The sequence below is a fragment of the Rhinoraja longicauda genome, chromosome 6, assembly GCF_053455715.1.
Source record: "Rhinoraja longicauda isolate Sanriku21f chromosome 6, sRhiLon1.1, whole genome shotgun sequence".
Classification (NCBI taxonomy): Eukaryota; Metazoa; Chordata; class Chondrichthyes; order Rajiformes; family Arhynchobatidae; genus Rhinoraja; species Rhinoraja longicauda.
The window spans coordinates 25,839,846-25,858,039 of NC_135958.1; the positions used below are offsets into that span (position 1 = coordinate 25,839,846).

Genomic DNA, 18,194 nt, shown 5'->3' on the forward strand with positions numbered 1-18,194 from the left:
CTGTATCACTCCATTCTCCCTGCTTACTCCATTTTAGTTGCTGAAATTGACACTACTTTCACTGTGTACGTATCGTCTCCAAGTAGACCATGATAAGCGTGTGGTAATGTAATCGTTAGGTTTTGTCTGGCTTTAGAGAAGGAGGGAACTGCAGATGCTAGTTTACAAAGTTAGTAGTACAGACAACATCTCTGGAGAACCTGGATAGGTGACATTTTTCGTTAAGTCCCGACCCAAAACACCACCTACCCATGTTCTCCAGACATCAGGCAGCATCTCTACAGGGCATTGATAGGTGACATTTCGGTTCGGGTCCAAAGAAGGATCCCAATTTGAAATGTCACCTACCCATTCCCTCCACTGATGATGACTGACCCTCTGAGTTCCTGTTTTTTCTCACGTGGTTTTATGTGGATTTGGGATGAGCAGCTGGACTTTGTTTTGAAACACTGTCACATTATTGGCAACATTTGCTCATAAACACAGACGCACACACATGCACACGTACACACGCACATGCATGCACGCACACACATGTACGGACATGCACACATATACACTCGCACATGCACACATGCTCACACACACACACACACACACACACACACACACACACACACACACACACAAGCACACAAAGTCACACACAGACATACATACACAGACATCCAGATACACTCAGGCACACAGACACTCACATACATACAGACACATACTCGCAAAAACAGACATACACACTGACAGACCCAGGGACACACACAGACACACACTCACGCATGTAGACACACGCACACACAGCTTTACCTACACACATATACACTCTGCATCTACTGTATGTTATCTATTTCCTTTTGATTTTATACACCTATAAGATCATCCTTCATTATCTTGCGCTACAAGGCTACTTTTTGGATAAAACATTAAACTAAGTGTCTGGCTGCTCTCTCGGGTGGTCTGTGAATAAGCAATCGATGGTCGGCATGGACACGGTGGGTCAAAGTCCTATTTCCATGCTGTATCCTTCAATCAATTCAATCAATCAATTCATGATTTTTAAATGTATTGAATTTTTGTTGTGTATTGTGTTATCTCCGAGTACTTAGTTTGTTGACCTGTTACGCTGCTGCAAGTAAGAGTTGCATTGTTCTGTTTTTGATAAAATGACAGTTAAATTCATGACTCTAGACTTACATGTTGCATGAAGGTCTAAGGTGTGTTTCCTTAGCTATTGCTGGCAGCAACTCGACCACAGCGCCACCATGCCGTCCCAGACATTTTGTATCTTTTTATTCTCTCTTCTCTGAAGGTGAGACATTGAATGTCAACATACACTAGTGAGGACAGGAGGGGGCTTCAATTTAATTCCCCTTCCTCCGTAAGACTCTAAGGTTTGTCAGTCACGATTTGGGCTCTGGAGGGGGTAATTGAACCCGATGACCTTCAGATGGAAAAGTCTCTGAGTCACAGCTGGTTATAACATTTCCCTTTTACTAAACCAAGGTATCCCGCTGTTTGCACAAGTCAGGCAGGCAAAGCACATGGAATAGAACTTAGCACGGAGCAGTAAGCTTGCAAAAGAGAAGCGGTGGGTAAAAAATACATTAAACTCCCAGAAGAAATGAAGCTTAAAAAAAAAACATAAGGTGGTTCAACGTGTGAATAAATGATGGGCTAAACAAGCTGAAGCCTGAAAGGACTGTGTTCATGACCGATCTGAGACACTCCAACAACGTCACAACTTCCCTTTAAATATAGGTCGGAGTGTGCAAACATTCAGTGCCTCCCTGGGCCGCTAACTCGGCATCCTGGTTTAGATTCTTCTGCTGGCTTCGCCGGGAGGTATCCCAGCCTTCAGGATTGCTGTCTGGATATTTGGGATTTCACCATGGCAGGACCAAACATCATCTGGGTTGCTTGTGTGTGCATTGCAATAATGTCCATGGCCACAGCACAGTCATCCAGGTCGAAACCTAAAACTGGTAAAGATAATCAAAGTCTCATTCTATATATATGTGTGTGTGTGATATATAGTATAACTGTGATATGTAGTGTGTGATATATTGTGTGAGTGTGATTATTAGGGTGTGATATGTGGTGCCATGTATAGTGTTAGTGTGGTCTGTGGTGTGTGATATATAGTGTGTGATATATGGTGCATAATATAGTGTTAGTGTGATATGTAGTGTGTGTGACGTAAATAGTGTATGTGATACAGTGTATGGTATACAATGTGTAGGTGCATGTGTGATATGCAGTGTATGTATATGCGTTTATGATATGTAGTGTGCGCCTGTGTGTTAAAATGTTGTGTGTGTCTGTGTGTGTGCTATGTAGCACGTGTGTAATGTGTAGCATGTTTGAATGATATGTAACGTGTACGTCTGCGTGCGTGCATGCAGAGAAATGTGAGCAGATTCTCTGCTCTGTGTGAGTGAAAGAATGAATGTTCAGTTCCTTTATGGCCATGTGTACCAAGGTACAGTGAAAAGTTTTTGTTTTGTGTTAAGAAAATGATTTCTCTGTGAACAGAAGAAAATGATTTCTCTGTGAATGTGTGAGCACGAGTATGTGTGCATGTAAATGCTATTCTGTGGTGTTTACTTGCACATGTGCATTGTGTTTTTGTGGTGGGGGGTGTAGTTGCCGATGGTGATTGAAAAGGGAGGCAGATGCCATCAAAGCCACTAGGATAAGAGTCACACTACAACAGTGCACGACATAAAGTCTGTGAGATGCCTCCTGTGTGTGTATGTGTGTGTATGTCCATCAGTGTGACTGTGTGTGTGTATGTGTGTGTAGGTCTATGTGTCTGTGTCTGTGTGTGTCTGTGTATGTTCAATGGTTCAATGGTGCATTAATTGTCACATGTGCAAACAAACAGTGAAATTATTTTCTTACATACAGTACAATATTGCCAGACTTAAGCACATCCTCGATTAGCAAATGTACAGAAGTATTCCACTGGTCCTGCATGCAAGTTGCGCGCGCGCGCGCGTGTGTGTACGTGTGGTGTGTGTACGTGTGGTGTGTGTGTCTGACTGAGTCTATATCTGTGCTGACACAAAACTTTGTGTATTTAAGAGCTGCCTGTATATATGATGCCCACCTTACCACACCAGTAGAAAATATTCACGGTATGAAGAGAAAGGAATCCTGCACTGACAATAATGATTTTTTTTAGAAAGCTTTCTGTAATAAAAGAATTAACGATTCCCCTCAAATTATGTAGGTTAAGTTTATGCATCTTTAAGTAGAATGTGCTTGATCCTCAGCAGTAGGTTTGCCACCCAAGTCGTCTTACTTTGGAATGAAGGTTTCTGGACTCTGCACTGCTGCAATGTTTTTCTAAGCCTGTGTAAACTGGAAATGTCTCTCAGTTTAAACGCCATGAATGAACTGATAGAGCAAAGTTTGATTAATGTTGCTATTGCTGGTATTCACACGGAGTCAGCAAAGTGGTTTTGGTTTCAGTCATTTTGACCCTTTTATTCAGGTAGTGAAAAAATATCCTTTCCAATGGAATGGATCTAATCATCAGCAGGAGAACGAGGGGACTGGAACTAAAACCTTTAGACTTTAGACTTTACTTTAGACATACAGGGTGGAAACAGGCCTTGCAGCCCACTGAGTCCGCGCTAACCAGCGATCACCTCGTACACTGCCACTATCCTACACAAAAGGGGACAATATATAATTTTACCGAAGCCAATTAACACAAAAACTGCACGTCTTTGAAATGTGGGAGGAAACCGGAGCACCCGGAGAAAAACCCACGCAGTCACAGGCAGAATGCACAACTCCATGCAGACAGCACCCGTATTCAGGATCAAACCCAGGTCTCTGGTTCAGTAATGCATCAACTCTACCGCTGCACCACTGTACCGCCCTGAAGAAGAAGAATTTATTCTCTGACTAGTTCTGCTATTTTTCGGGAATGATAAATTTATTTCCCGTTGTGTTATCATCATTCCTAAAGTGTATGCACAGAGCTTGAAATCTAAAAGCTAACATTTGTTGCCAGTGTAACTTAGCTCAACAGTTATTTGCAAAGACCATGTAAATACAATGGGTCTATTAGTCAGTGTTGATTGCCAGACTCACATTGAGATCTTGCTTGGGCAGTGACAAAGCTCCCATTGTGACCCCACTGGTGGTTAACATTCAGACTTATTTCTAATATTCCTGTGCAGGTTTGTCAGAACTCTTCAACATCCTAGCTACTTTCAATGAAGAAATAAAACCATAAGACATGGGAGCAGAATTAGGCCATTTGGCCCGTTGAGTCCACCCCACCATTTAATCAGGGCCGGTTCATATTTCCCACTCAATCCCCATTCTCCTGCCTTCTCCCCGTAACCTTTGAGTCCCTTGCTAATCAAGAACCTATCAATCTCCGCTTTAAAAATACCCAATGACTTGGCCTCCACTGTCTTCTGCGGCAATGAATTCTACAGATTTACCACCTTCTGGCTAAAGAAATTCCTCCTCATCTCCATTCTTTTATTCTGAGGCTGTGCCCTCTGGTTCTAAACTCTCCCATTCCCATCAATGACTGAAGAGTTGCTTTCATTTGGCAACTTTTTCATCTTGTGCCATTGCTTTCAATTGATTGCTTTTTTATAGACCTGGATTCCTCAATTTATTGAGTGTGCAATTTTTCACAATGCAATGTCTTCCCTCAATTAACGCATGTGACTGGTGGCTTAAATGTGTCAGAAGGTTTGCTTTTTTTCCATTTTGTTTTCTTCTGCTTTTCTACAGTGCCATTACATTCTTTTCAGGGTAATTTGAGGTGCCTTTTGTTGAGGTATTTTTGAAGTACAGTCACCAATTTAATGGTGAAAACATGAGATTAAATTTAAGCTGAACGAGTTTACACACCATCAATGTGTTGAGTAAAACAATCTGCCTTTAGGCATCAATATTGAGATAAACATTGCATAGGACACCAGGGAAAAACTCCCCAGGCCATCTCAGTAGCTCCAAAAGACCATTTATATTCAACTGAGAGAATAGCTAGTCTATATGTTCTATGGTCTTGCTTTGAGCCCTTGCCTAAGAAATGTTGCCTCTGAGAATGTCACACTCTATCGTCACTGAACTGGAGAACATGTGTTCAGTCGGCGAGACCAAAAGTAGACTGGGAGATTGCTTCGCTGAATACCTACGATCACTCTGCCTTGGCCTACGCAATCTCCAGGTTGCCAAACATTTTAACTCCCCTTCCCATTCCCACACTGACCTTTCTGTCCTAGGCCTTCTCCACTGTCAGAGTGAGGCCACATGCAAATTGGATGAACAGCACCTCATATTTCGCTTGGGTAACTTGCAACCCAGCAGTATGAATACTGATTTCTCTAATTTCAAGTAGCCCTTACATTCCCTCTCTCTCGGCCCCTCTCCCACCCCAGTCTTACTGCCAGTTCCACTGTTCGCATCCATACATCCCTTCATTATCACCTGTTCCACAGCCAACAATGGACCCTTGTGGGCTTCACCTTTCCTTGGTGATTGGTGCTGGCTCTGATTTGTTTTGTACCTTTTCATACCTCTAGCTTTCCTCTCCCCCGAGTCTGAAGAAGTGTCCCGACCCAAAACATTACCCATTCCTTTTCTTTCAGAGATGCTGCCTGACCCACTGAGTTACTCCAGCATTTTGTGTCTCTCTTCCCTCTAGAGATACTGCCTGACCCGCTGAGTTACTCCAGCACTCTGTTTCTTTTCTTCGTTGCAGCATTTAATTTTTTGGTCCGATCTGAAAATAATACAGGGTTGCTGAAGGTGTAGAGTGAGGAGTCTTGTCGGAAGACTTGGCGTAGCTGTTCAAGTCCCCTACAGAGACTTTCAGTCACATTTATGACAGGAACGTGTGTTGGTTGTTGCTGATGCCTCTGGTTCGCACATTGTGATCGCACATACTGGCTTCACTTAGGGACCTGTGGTAAGAGAGCTCCATCTTCTGGAACAAAGCAGGAATTGAATAACCTGCAGGCTGAAAAAATCGTTTGCATGAGGATGGTGCATTGATAGTGGATAGGCATGTGCGTGCCACGAAGCATTGTTATGAATGCATAAATTGCAATACTTGGCCCTGGCTCTCCTCTCTCCCAGCTTTCTTCCCCCCCACACAATCATTCTGAAGTAGGGTCCCGACCCAAAACGTCACCTCAATGGGTCAATGGTTCAATGGTGCTTTTATTGTCACATGTGCAAAGGGCTAACACACAGTCCAGTAGAGTAACGCCATTGCCGATCCATGTTGCCTGACCCGGTCAGTTACTCCAGCACTTGGTGTCCTTTTTTGTAAACCAGCGTCTGCAGTTCCTGGTTTCTACGTTTACGCATTGTAATGTATTCACCAACTCTCCATCCCGTGCTAATCCCACACAGAGATTTATCTTCCTCTTGCTGGGCTAGTGAGGTTTTTGTGGAAGTGAAGATAGGTTCATGCTTAGTTTATTGCTGTCACTGTACCAAGGGAGGAAAAGGGAGAGGGAGGATGTTGTGAGTGGTTACCAAACATTGGAGAATTCAATGTTCATACCGTTGTGTTGTAAGTGGCGCAGGTGGAATATGAGGCGCTGTTGTTCCAGTGTCCTTGTGGCATCACTCTGACAGAGAATGGAGGGATATGGTTCATGTGTCAGCAGACGAAATTCGTTTATCTTGGTATCATGTTTGACGCAGGCATTGTGGGCCAAAGAGCCGTTTCCGGTATGTTCTGACTGGAACACTGCCTTGGGGAGGCACAGGCAGGTGTCCCCACCTGAGTTCATAACTTCCTTCCCAATCACTAAAATTGCAGGGAAAGCAACGATATACGCCAAGTAAACCGAGTACAACAATATTGCCAGTGGCGACTTTCAGTGCAGTAATCTCCCTGATTACAGGTAGCTCAGATTCACCAGGAACAAACCCTGGTAAAATACGCATTACCTGACTCAGGAACGGCTTCTTCATTATCAGGCTTTTAAACAATCCTTCCACAAGCTAAGGTACTATTTGATTCACCTCTACCCCCTTGCAGACATTGGACTTGTTCTATGGAACTGATGCGCTACAATGCCGAGAACTAGATTCTGTACTCTGTATCTTCCCCTTTGCTCTACCTATTGTACTTGAGTTTGACTTGATCATGTTTAAGTATCGTGTTATCTGAGTTAAGATAGGCACAAAGTCATGGAGTAACTCAGTGGGTCAGGCAGCACTGGATGGGTAACGTTTCGGGTCGGGACCCTTATTCCGAATGAAGAAAGGTCCTGACTCGAAATATCACCCAGCAAATTTTCTCCAGAGATGCTGCCTGACCCACTGAGTAACTCCAGCACTTTTTGTCGATCTTTGGTACAAACCAGCATCTGCAGTTCTTTGTTTCTACGTGTTATCTGATATGTTTGGATAGCACGGAAAAACAACGTTTTTCACTGTACGTGGGTATACATGACGATAATAAAGCTAAACCTAAGTGAGATTAGTCCAGATAGGCATCTGATGGCCATTATGGACCTGGGTTTGTTTCTGTACTGTATGACTCTACGAAGCTCTCACCACTAATTGCTGCATTGCATGACTGAGTGCTGACAGAGCAGTGTTGCCGCTGGTCGTTTGCGAAGATATGACGATCGCTGTCCTCAGTCGCAGACACTAAGTCAAGCTTCGAGCGAAGCATCTCAAATATACTCTTCATTTTGTTCCGGCTAAACGACAGGTAAAGAGGATTTGAGGAATGAGATCGACAAACTGTGGCGAGAAGTAAACACGCTGAAGGAGTCGCAGGCACTTCAGACTGGTGAGTAATCCAAATGGAGCAGCTACATGAATCACTAATAAACCAATACCAATGCCAGTAACTATTGCCCTTCCTCATACTAACTACCATCACGCCAATCAGTATTAACGCCATACACAGAAATCCTTGTAGACTTTAGAGTTTAGAGATACAGCGCGAAGCAGGCCCTTTGGCCCACCGAGTCCGTGCCGACCAGCAATCTCTCATACACCAGCACTATCCTACACACTAGGGATCATTTACGATTTATCGAAGCCAACTAACCTACAAAACCTGTATGACTTTGGAGTGTGGGAGGTAAACAGAGCACCCAGAGAAAACCCATGCCATCACAGGGAGAATGTACCAACTCCGCACAGACAGCACCCATAGTCAGGATTGAACCTGGGTCTCAGGCGCTGTAAGGCAGCAACTCTACCGCTGTGCCACCATGCCGCCCCTGTGCAGTCCTGTCCCTGTTCACTCACAGTCACTACCTCCATCTTGGGAATGGTCCTCACCATGTTCCCAGTACCCGGCCTACTGTAAAGAGCACAACATGAATTAAAGTTCCTCTTCTCCCCCCACAGTTTGCCTAAGAGGGATAAAAGTTCACAAGAAGTGTTACCTGGCAGCGAAGGTCGCAAAGAGGTACCACGCTGCCAATGAAGATTGTATCGCCCAAGGAGGAACCTTGAGCACCCCACGAGACATCTCTGAAAGCAACTCTATCCGCAGCTATGCCAAGAAGAGCCTGAATGGGGCAAAGGACTTCTGGATAGGGGTCAACGACATGACCTCTGAGGGCAAGTTCGTCGACGTCAATGGAATAGCAATTAATTACCTCAACTGGGACCGGAATGAGCCACGTGGTGGGACCCGTGAGAATTGTGCAGCGGCGTCTATTAGCGGCAAATGGTCGGACGAAGTGTGTCGTAACGAGAAGAAATATATTTGTGAATACCTAATTCCTTAGAGCCTACTGCCTACTCCAGAGTGGTTTTGGTCATAACCTTTCTGGCATTCATTTTTCAATGGAAGGTGTTGAAATAAGTATCTTCATGGATGTGCATTTTTCAATGATATCAAACAGTGATGGGTGGAAATTAATGTAGACAATTGTACATTAATATCAACATCACACATGCTGCCCAATTTATTCATTATTTAGTTTAGTTTAGAGATACAGCAGGGAAACAGGTCTTTTGTCCCACCGAGTCCATGCTGACCAGCGATCCTCGCACACTCACACTACCCAACACACACTAAGGACAATTTACGATCATACTTAGCCAATTAACCTACAAACCTGTGAGTGTTGGAGGAAACCAGAGATCCTGGAGAAAACCCACGCAGTCACGGGGAGAACGTACAAACTCCACACAGAGCGCAGCATCAGTCAGGATCGAACCCGGATCTCTGGCACTGTAAGGCAGCAACTCTACTGGTGTGCCACCAGATGCTTATTGACAGGATGTGGACATTGTTGCCAGGGACAACATTTATTGTCCATCCCAAATTGCCCCCTGCTTTGAGTGGCTTGCTAATCCATGCAGACTTACACTTCAATGGGTTTATATTTTCTCGGCCACCATTACCATTGATATTAGCTTATAATTCCAGATTTATCTAGTTACCTGAATTTAAACTCCCCAATTAGCTGAGTGGGATCCAAATTCATCTCATCAATTTAATAGGCCAGGTTTAGGTTCATGGAGTCATAGAATCATACAGTGTGGAAACAGGCCCAACTTGTCCATGCCTCTGAAACAGGCCCAACTTGTCCTGCCAGTGTTTCACCCATATGCCTCTGAATATTTCCTATCCATTCTTGTCTATAATCCAGTAATTTAGCCTTTACCTTATTCTACACCTTTTGGAAGTGAATTGCAGGCAAGATATAGAGTGGATTGCTTTTGCAATGTTGTACTGAAATCCTAATTCATTTTTTACCCTGATTGTTTTAAGATAAACATTTTTATTTAAATGTAGATATTTGCTATCATTCCTTCTGATTAGCATTGGCTGTTGGCAATATGGCATTGTGATTAACCAGAAGTTGGTAAAGCTTTCAATTATTGATGAAAACCAGCAGAGATTGCTGAACTGTTTTTCTACAAAACCTTCGGCATTTCTAGTAGATCTTAGCAAAATAATTTAAAGGTTACCATCCCTTTTAACATCGGAATTAAGTCCAATATAATGCATTGTGTTTCTAGGATAATTTTCAAACTGTTCAATTTTAAGAACCAAAGCCTTTCTTATTTTACACCGTGTCTATCAATAAAACAATTCCATGTAGCACCACAGATGGAAGATTTGGATTTCCCTTGGAATTTTGCTCCATAGTTTTCCATTGATTCAGAGTCTACCTCAAGAATATCATGTGTAGGCTTTTTATTAAATTCCTGATGAGATGGTTCGTATCACGTAGGTCAAACAAAGAATCATAGAGTCATACAGCATGGAAACAGGCCTACATATCCATCACTGTCCATGAAGCATCCAGTTACTCCCATCCCATTTTATTCTCCTAATATTTCCCCCTGGTTCTACCACTTAGTCATAGATTCATGGAGTCATACACCACAGAAGCAGGCCCCTGGCCCACGCTGCCCCATCTACACTAGTCCCACCTGCCCGTGATTGGTCCCATATCCCTCTAAACCTTACAACACTTACCTACACAATAAAGGCAAGTTACGGCGGCCAATTAATCTACCAACTCACAGATGCGGGAGGAAACCAGAGCACCTCGAGGGAACCCACGCGGTCACATGGGGAACATTCAAACTCCGCACCGACAGTACGGGAGGTCAGGATTGAACCTGGTTCACTGAATCAGAAAGGCAGTATCGTAACCAGCTGCTCCACTGTGCTGCCGTTCTAAAGCAAAAAGCAAAGATATTAAAGAAAGTGATTTTTTAATGTTTTAATGCCCCTAAGATTTTTCTCCTGACTGTCTTGCAACAGTGTTTAGGGAATTAACATTTAATTGGTGAAGACTCCAAGATACCTTTGGAAAGTTGACATCCATAACCTGAATGGGTCATCTTCTGCCTATCAAGAGAAAGAATCTCCAGACCCAATAACTAATGTGATCAACCCACATTAACTGATATTTCTCAGCTTGTGTTTTCCATTGCAGCATTTGCTATCTAAAAGTCTGCACTTTCTGATGGTTATGTCTTTAGAAGCAACACTCTGAAACCATATGCTCTGCCATTAGTTATCACAGGTTTGTTCGATATGTAAAACATGCAATTTTCAATTTGAAATGTTCATGTTCTGACACTGTGAAACTATTAAAGAAAAAATATATTTACAGGTCAGATTTTTGTTTGTCGTTGAGTGTTAAATGAACGAATGATACTTCAGTGAAAAGCTTTGTTTTGCATTCAACCGAGGCAGTACACGAGTGCCGCCACATGTTGGCGCCGACAAAGATACCAAAGTACCGAACAGTCCTATCTACAGCCTGCCGCAGTTCCTCTCTAAACCTCTTATTCATCACCCTATGAATAAGGTGCCCCCCACCTCTGACATGGGAAATGTATCCTACCATCTATATTTTATAATCCCTTTCTAGGCACCCCTTAAAAGCCACTATCGTATCTGCCTCCACCACCACCCCTGGCTATGCGTTCCAGCCCCCACTACCCTCGGTGTAATAAAATCGCCCCGCACATGCCGACGTGGTCCATGGAAAACAAACCCAGGTGATCTCATCACTCCTCAAAGCTGGATCCCAGGCAACATCACGGTGAAGACGCAAGGAACTGCAGATGTTGGTTTACGAATGAAAAAAAAAATGTGCTGGAGTAACTCAATAGGTCAGGCAGGATCTCTGGAACTCACGGTGGTTTCGGCTCAGCACTCTTTCTTAGAATCATCCTGGTGCATCTCCACTCCATGCTCTTCAGTGCAAGCCCATCTTTCCTAACATCAGGAGACCAGAACTGCACACAATTCTCCAGTTGTGGCCTCGTCAATGTTTTGTAATACATAGATAGAACATAGAACATAGAACAGTACAGCACAGGAATGGGCCCTTTGGCCCACAATGTTTATGCTGAACATGATGAGGGCGGCACAGTGGTATAGCGGCAGTGCTGCTGCCTCACACCGTTAGGGAGCTGGGTTCAATCCTGACTACAGGATGCCGTCTGTACGGAGTTTGCATGTTCTCTCTGTGATTGCACCGGTTTTCTCCAGGTGCTCCGATTTCCTACCAAATTTCAAAGACATGCTGGTTTGTTGGTTAATCGGCCTCTGTAAATTGCCTCTAGTGTGCAGGATGCAAATGTGGGAACCAGAACTAGAGAACTGTTGATCAATGGTCGGCATGGAGTCGGAGGGCCGAAGGGCCTGTTTCTACGCTGTATCTCTAAACTAATCTAAACTAAAACTGATAACAAATTTACATCATGTACATCTGCTTGTACATGATCCATATCCCTCTGTTCCCTGCGCTTATCCAAAATCCTGTTAAATGCCACTATCATATCTGCCACCACCATCCCTGGCAATGTATTCCAGGCCCCCACCACTCTGTGTAAAATCTTGCCCCATTACACTCCACCTCCCCATCTCCATTAAACTTTCCCCCACACGTTATAGCTATGACTTCTAGTGTTGGACATTTCCACCCTGGGGAAAAAGTTTCTGGGTGTCTACCCATTGTACCATAGCCTCCATGCTTTATTGTTTGATCTGGCTAATGGAGGCTGGAATCGTATTTACCTTCTGCACCACCTGACATACTTATGCTGCCACCTTCAGGGATCTAAGGACGTACATCAATGTCCTTCTTTCAATCCAACATAGAGCTTACAGATTTTCAGTGCAGGTCCACGTGCCATTTTAATTGTGAGATAGTGAGTCTGAGGTTTGCTATTCCCATTGAGGTGGAGTCTAAATCTATGCCTCCATTCACCAGCACTTCTGAAAACTTGTGAATGTATCACTTGTGAAAGTACACTGACTTACTGGAAAACATCCTCACTGGGAATTACTCTGACACAGCTAGATCAGCCACGTCCAGGTTCATTAGTTCATAAGTCCTGGGAGCAGAAATAGGCCATTTGGCCCATCGAGCCTAACCTGCCATTCGATCATGCTGATCTATCTTTCCCTCTCAAACCTATTGTTACTCTAGCCTTGTGTAATCAGGGCCTGACACATGCAGTAGTTAATTTAACAAACTCAGCACAATGTTTGCCTTGTTCAAACGAGTTACACTCATGCCTTTGAGACAGAAGGTTTTTAAGGACTAGATTGAGAACATAGAACATAGAACATAGAACATAGAACATAGAATATAGAACATAGAACATAGAACATAGAACATAGAATATAGAACATAGAACATAGAACATAGAACATAGAACATGGAACAGTACAGCCCAGAACAGGACCTTTGTTCAACAATACCTATGGTGAACCTGATGCTCAGACTATCTCTTATCTATTTGCGCATGATCCTATTCCTCCATTCCCTGCACATCCATGTTCCTATCCAAAAGCTTCTTAAATGCCACTATCATATCTGCCTCAACCACCAACTCTGGCAGCACTTGCCAGGCACCCACCACCCTTTGTATACAAAAACATGCTGCGCACATCACCTTTAAAATTTGCCCCTCACACCTTAAAGCTATACCCTCAGGGAAAAAGGTCCTGACTGTCTACCCTAACTATGCTTCTCATAATCTTATATACTTCTATCGGGTCTCCTAATGACGTGCAGTGTTCCAGAGAAAACAATTCAAGTCTGTCCAACCTCTCCCTGTAGTTCATACCCCCCTAATTCTAGATCCACTCTGGAGAGACCATTCTATTCACAACTCCCCAGAAAGTTGATGGATTGATTGAAAGACACGGCATGGAAGCAGGCCCTTTTGCCCACCAAGTCCACGCCAACCATTGATCACCCGTTCATGCTAGTTCTATATTATTCTACTTTCTCGTCTGGTCCCTACTCTCTAATGGCAACTTACAGAGGCCAATTAAACTACAAAACCTGCACATCTTTGGGATGTGGGAGGAAACCGGAGTATCCAATAAACCCATGTGGTCACAGGGAAAAATGTGCAAAGTTCACACACAAAATTAAACAGTCTTTTCTTGTAGCTCAGGCCCTCAAGTCCTGGCAACATCCTCGTAAATCTTTTCTGCACCCTTTCCAGCTTAACAACGTGTGAGATAGTGGTTGGAATCTTTGGTAGTTTAGACTCGACCATGGTTTATTGTCATAGGTAAATATTTGCATGCCCCTCTTATCGTGTCCACTTGATTTGTATATTTCAAACTTTAGTGTGGGACCTAAACACAAAACCTCTGAGAGAAGCAGGGGCAGTACAAACTGAGCCACAACTAAAACTCTTATTTGGATATAGATTTCTAAAGTTATGTTTTAAATGAAGTAAATGTAAAAAAGTATTTTGCTTTATCTTGAAGTTGGCTTGAAGCCAACAATTCAATAGCAAAGCTTATACCATGGTTTTCCAGAAATTAAATTAAGACTAAAGGTTTAAATTGTAAAATGACAATTATAAGATTATTTATTCCTTTCTAATATCAAGAGTCAAGAGTGTTTTATTGTCATGTGTCCCAAAATGGAACTATGAAATTCTTACTTGCAGTAGTACAACAGATATGTAAACATTGTACTCTGTAAAACCCATAATAAACAACAACAAAATTTCAGTATATAAAAAAGCAGACAATAAATGGACAACAATTATACAAATAATGTCCCCAAGTCTATATAATTCAGAGCCTATTTGGAGGTTTAGTGTTTAATAGCCTGGGTTGTAGGGAAAAAGCTGTTTCTGAACCTGGACAATACGATTTTCAGGCTCACTAACCTTCTGCCTGATGGCAGGAGTGAAATGAAAGCGTGGCCAGGGTAGTGTGGGTCTCTGATGATGCTGGTTGCCTTTTTGAGGCAGCGACTCCTGCAGATCCAGTTGATGGTGGGGAGGTCAGTACCTGTGATGGACTGGGCAGCATTCACCACTTTTTGCAATCTTCTTTTTTCCTGGGCATTCGAGTTGCCGAACTAGGCCATGATATCAGATGATTTATTGAAATGTCTTCAACTCAGACTATACTTTTGTAATTAGAGTGAATGCAAGGAACCATGGAATCTCATCTTCAAAATGCTATGCGTTGCTCCTATTATATGTTGCATGGCCTTTCACTGCTTTAGGCTTGATGAGCCTTTTGCCCTTCACATGTTAATTGGTACAACATCTTGGCACGGTCTGGATCATATTCTTTTGGGTTTATTTGGTTTCACATCTCTGCAAGACATGCTTACAGTCAATCTGAAGTAATTAAGAATTACATATCCTATTTGTCCAGCAGTTAAATTCAAGACGTGCTTAATCTTGAATCCTACAGGTCTTGTGGCATGGCGTGTGATTTTCTGAGTAAATAGGTAGGATGTGTGTTGGTTATTCCCATCTAATACAAGAATAAGATTGGGCTCTGAACTTAATTTTCAGTCCAATGTGAGTGGATTTAATCTAGTCTAAGTACTTGGCATTAAATTATACATGATGGAATTGGGTCATTGGCAATCTAGTCTAAGCTTTTCATAAATAGGGCGGCACAGTGTCCCAGCGGTAGAGTTGCTGCTTTACAGCGCCAGAGACCTGGGTCCAATCCTGACTACGGGTGCTGTTCCCGATGTTGGGCGAGTCCCGAACCAGGGGCCACAGTTTAAGAATAAAGGGTAGGCCATTTAGAAAGGAGATGAGGAAGAACTTGTACACTCAGAGTGTTGTGAAGCTGTGGAATTCTTTGCCTCAGAAGGGAGTGGAGGCCAATTCTCTGGATGCTTTCAAGAGAGAATTAGATAGAGCTCTTAATGATAGCGGAGTCAGGGGATATGGGAAGAAGGCAGGAACGGGGTACTGATTGTGAATGATCAGCCATGATCACATTAAATGGAGGTGCTGGCTCGAAGGGCCAAATGGCCTACTCCTGCACCTATTGTCTATTGTCTATTGTCTATTGTCTGTACGGAGTTTGTATGTTCTCCCCATGACTGCATGGGTTTTATTTGGGTTCTCTGGTTGCTTCCCACACTCCAAAGATGTACAGGTTTGTAGTTTAATTTGACTTTGGTAAAAATTGGAAATTGTCCCTGATGTGTAGGATAGTGCTAACGTACGGAGATCGCTGGTCGGCCAGACTCGGTGGGCTGAAGGGCCTGTTACCACGATGTATCTCTAAACTAAACTATAAACTAAATGACCCATAGAAATTTATCCAATATTCTTGCTCGTTTCCATACTGCTGAAAAGAATCTTTTTTTTTCTCATTGTAACTTTCTTAATAGATTATAGCTCTGATTTAGCAGTATTTGCAGAATTCCAAATTCTAACCACAATTGATAAAAGCTATTTTCTTTGCCATTTCTTTTTTCTATGTAATATACTTTTTTTACTATCTCAGAGACATTTGGTATTTGCATCCATACGGCTGCACAGAAAATAAAATAGAGATCTAACGCTGAAGTCTTGTAATTTAATGTGATCAGAGGATATCTGGTTCCTGTTTCTGTATTACTCAATCTTTCAAGTGATTACAGACACAAGCTTTACCATATGCGATGATGATCTCCTGATGTAACCTCTTTCCAACTGGTTTCTTCTAAGACAGCAACGTGTGCCAATCAGTTAGAGTAGCGTGAGATGGACAGTGTGAAATAATATCACGTCACATGCATCAAAGAAAATCTCTGTGGGAGTACTAAGTGCAGTCAGGAAAGGAATGGACAATTAAATAGATCATGAGAGGAGAGGCTCTGTCATGTTCATAAGTTATAAGAACAAAATTGGGCCATTTGGCCGATCAAGTCTACTCCACCCATTCAATCATGGCTGATCTATCTTTCCCTCCCCATTCTCCTGTCTTCTCCCCATAACCCTTGATACCCATAGGTGTCTCCAGAAGAGCATCACCAAACCTTTGTGATGGCAATGCCCAGTATGTGAATGCCAAAGGAGAGGCTGAAGCATTTGGAGCCAGCGGTTTTGAATGAATGGTCCATCACAAGCTTCCTCATGAGACTGCCACCCTCACAGAAACCAGTTCAGCCAATTTCATTCCCAATCACTTGGAGCAAAGAATATAACCCAGGCTGCAAGAATAGACTCTTGAAGCCTGAGTTTTTCCAGAAGAACTCTCACGGGGCAGGACAGTGGCACGGCGGTAGAGCTGCTGCCTCACAACACTAGAGACCTAGATTTGATCCTGATAACGGGTGTTATCTGTTTGGAGTTTGTATTGTTCTCCCTGTGACTGCGTGGGTTTTATTTCTCCAGGTGTTCTGGTTTCTTTCCACACTCCAAAGATAGTCAGGTTTGTAGGGTTAATTGGCTTTTGAAAAATTGTAAATTGTCCCTCATGTGTAGGATAGCGTTAGTTTTGCAGGATGATCACTGTTTGGTGCGGATTCCGTGAGGGAACGGCTTTTTTTCGGCGCTGTATCTCTATAGTCTAAAGTCGAAGCTCAAGAGCAGAGCTGTTCTTCCTCAAACAGAGATCCACTCAATTTCCATCTACTAACAATTTACTTTGGACTTCCAGTCCCTTTACACCTCCATCCACAGGTTCATAAGTCATAGGAGCAGAATTAGGCCATTCGGCCCATAGAGTCTACCCCTATGAGTCAATCCCTCTCATTCCAACTCTCCTGCAACAAGGAATGTCTCAGGGCCCTCCAGATCTTCCTTGAACAGATTTCCAATCAATTTCCCTCTACTAAACATTTACCATGAACATCCAGTCCCTTTACCCCTCCATCTCTCATCAGGAAGGTCTCAAGGCCCTCCAGTTCTGCTTGTAATAGATTACCAATCAATCTCCCTCTACTAACAATACAACCATGTTTATGTAGGACAGCATCCTGGTTGTTAACAAATAGCAACAAAAAACTATGGAGGTTGCACAATGAAATAAATGATGGAAAGTGCAGGAAATGCTCTGTAGGTCAGAGAGCATCTGCAGAGAGAGAAACCTACTTCAAGTTTGAGTTTGAGGTCCTTTCATCAGAACTTAATAAAGCTAGAAGGTGAACACATTTAAGTTGCAGGGAATGGGAAGGGTTGGCGCGAACAAATGATACCAGGGTAGAGACTGAAATTTAGTTAATGGCACAAAATAAGTCGATACCTCCTGATGTAGGGTGGCAATGGCTTGGTAATTGTAACTGACTGTAACTGTAGTTAACTGTAACTGAGCTAAATATCTTGCTCTATTAGAGTTGTAGAGTCATACAGTGTGGAAACAGGCTTTTCGGCCTAACCTGCCCATGCCGACCAACATGCCCCATCCACACTAGTCCCACCTTCCTGTGTTTGGCCCATAGCCCTCTAAACCTATCCTATCCGTGTACCTGTCCACATGTTTT

The 18,194-nt window shown here is 43.0% G+C and overlaps 1 protein-coding gene across 1 annotated transcript; it reads left to right on the plus strand.

Moving 5' to 3' along the window:
* The first annotated feature begins 1,529 nt into the window (after nt 1-1,529).
* clec3a (C-type lectin domain family 3, member A) lies at nt 1,530-11,078 on the plus strand. Its single transcript, XM_078400729.1, has 3 exons — nt 1,530-1,979; nt 7,709-7,789; nt 8,359-11,078. The coding sequence occupies exons 1-3, from the start codon at nt 1,886-1,888 to the stop codon at nt 8,742-8,744; spliced, it is 561 nt and encodes a 186-aa protein (XP_078256855.1). The 5' UTR covers nt 1,530-1,885; the 3' UTR covers nt 8,745-11,078.
* Nucleotides 11,079-18,194: the final 7,116 nt, after the last annotated feature.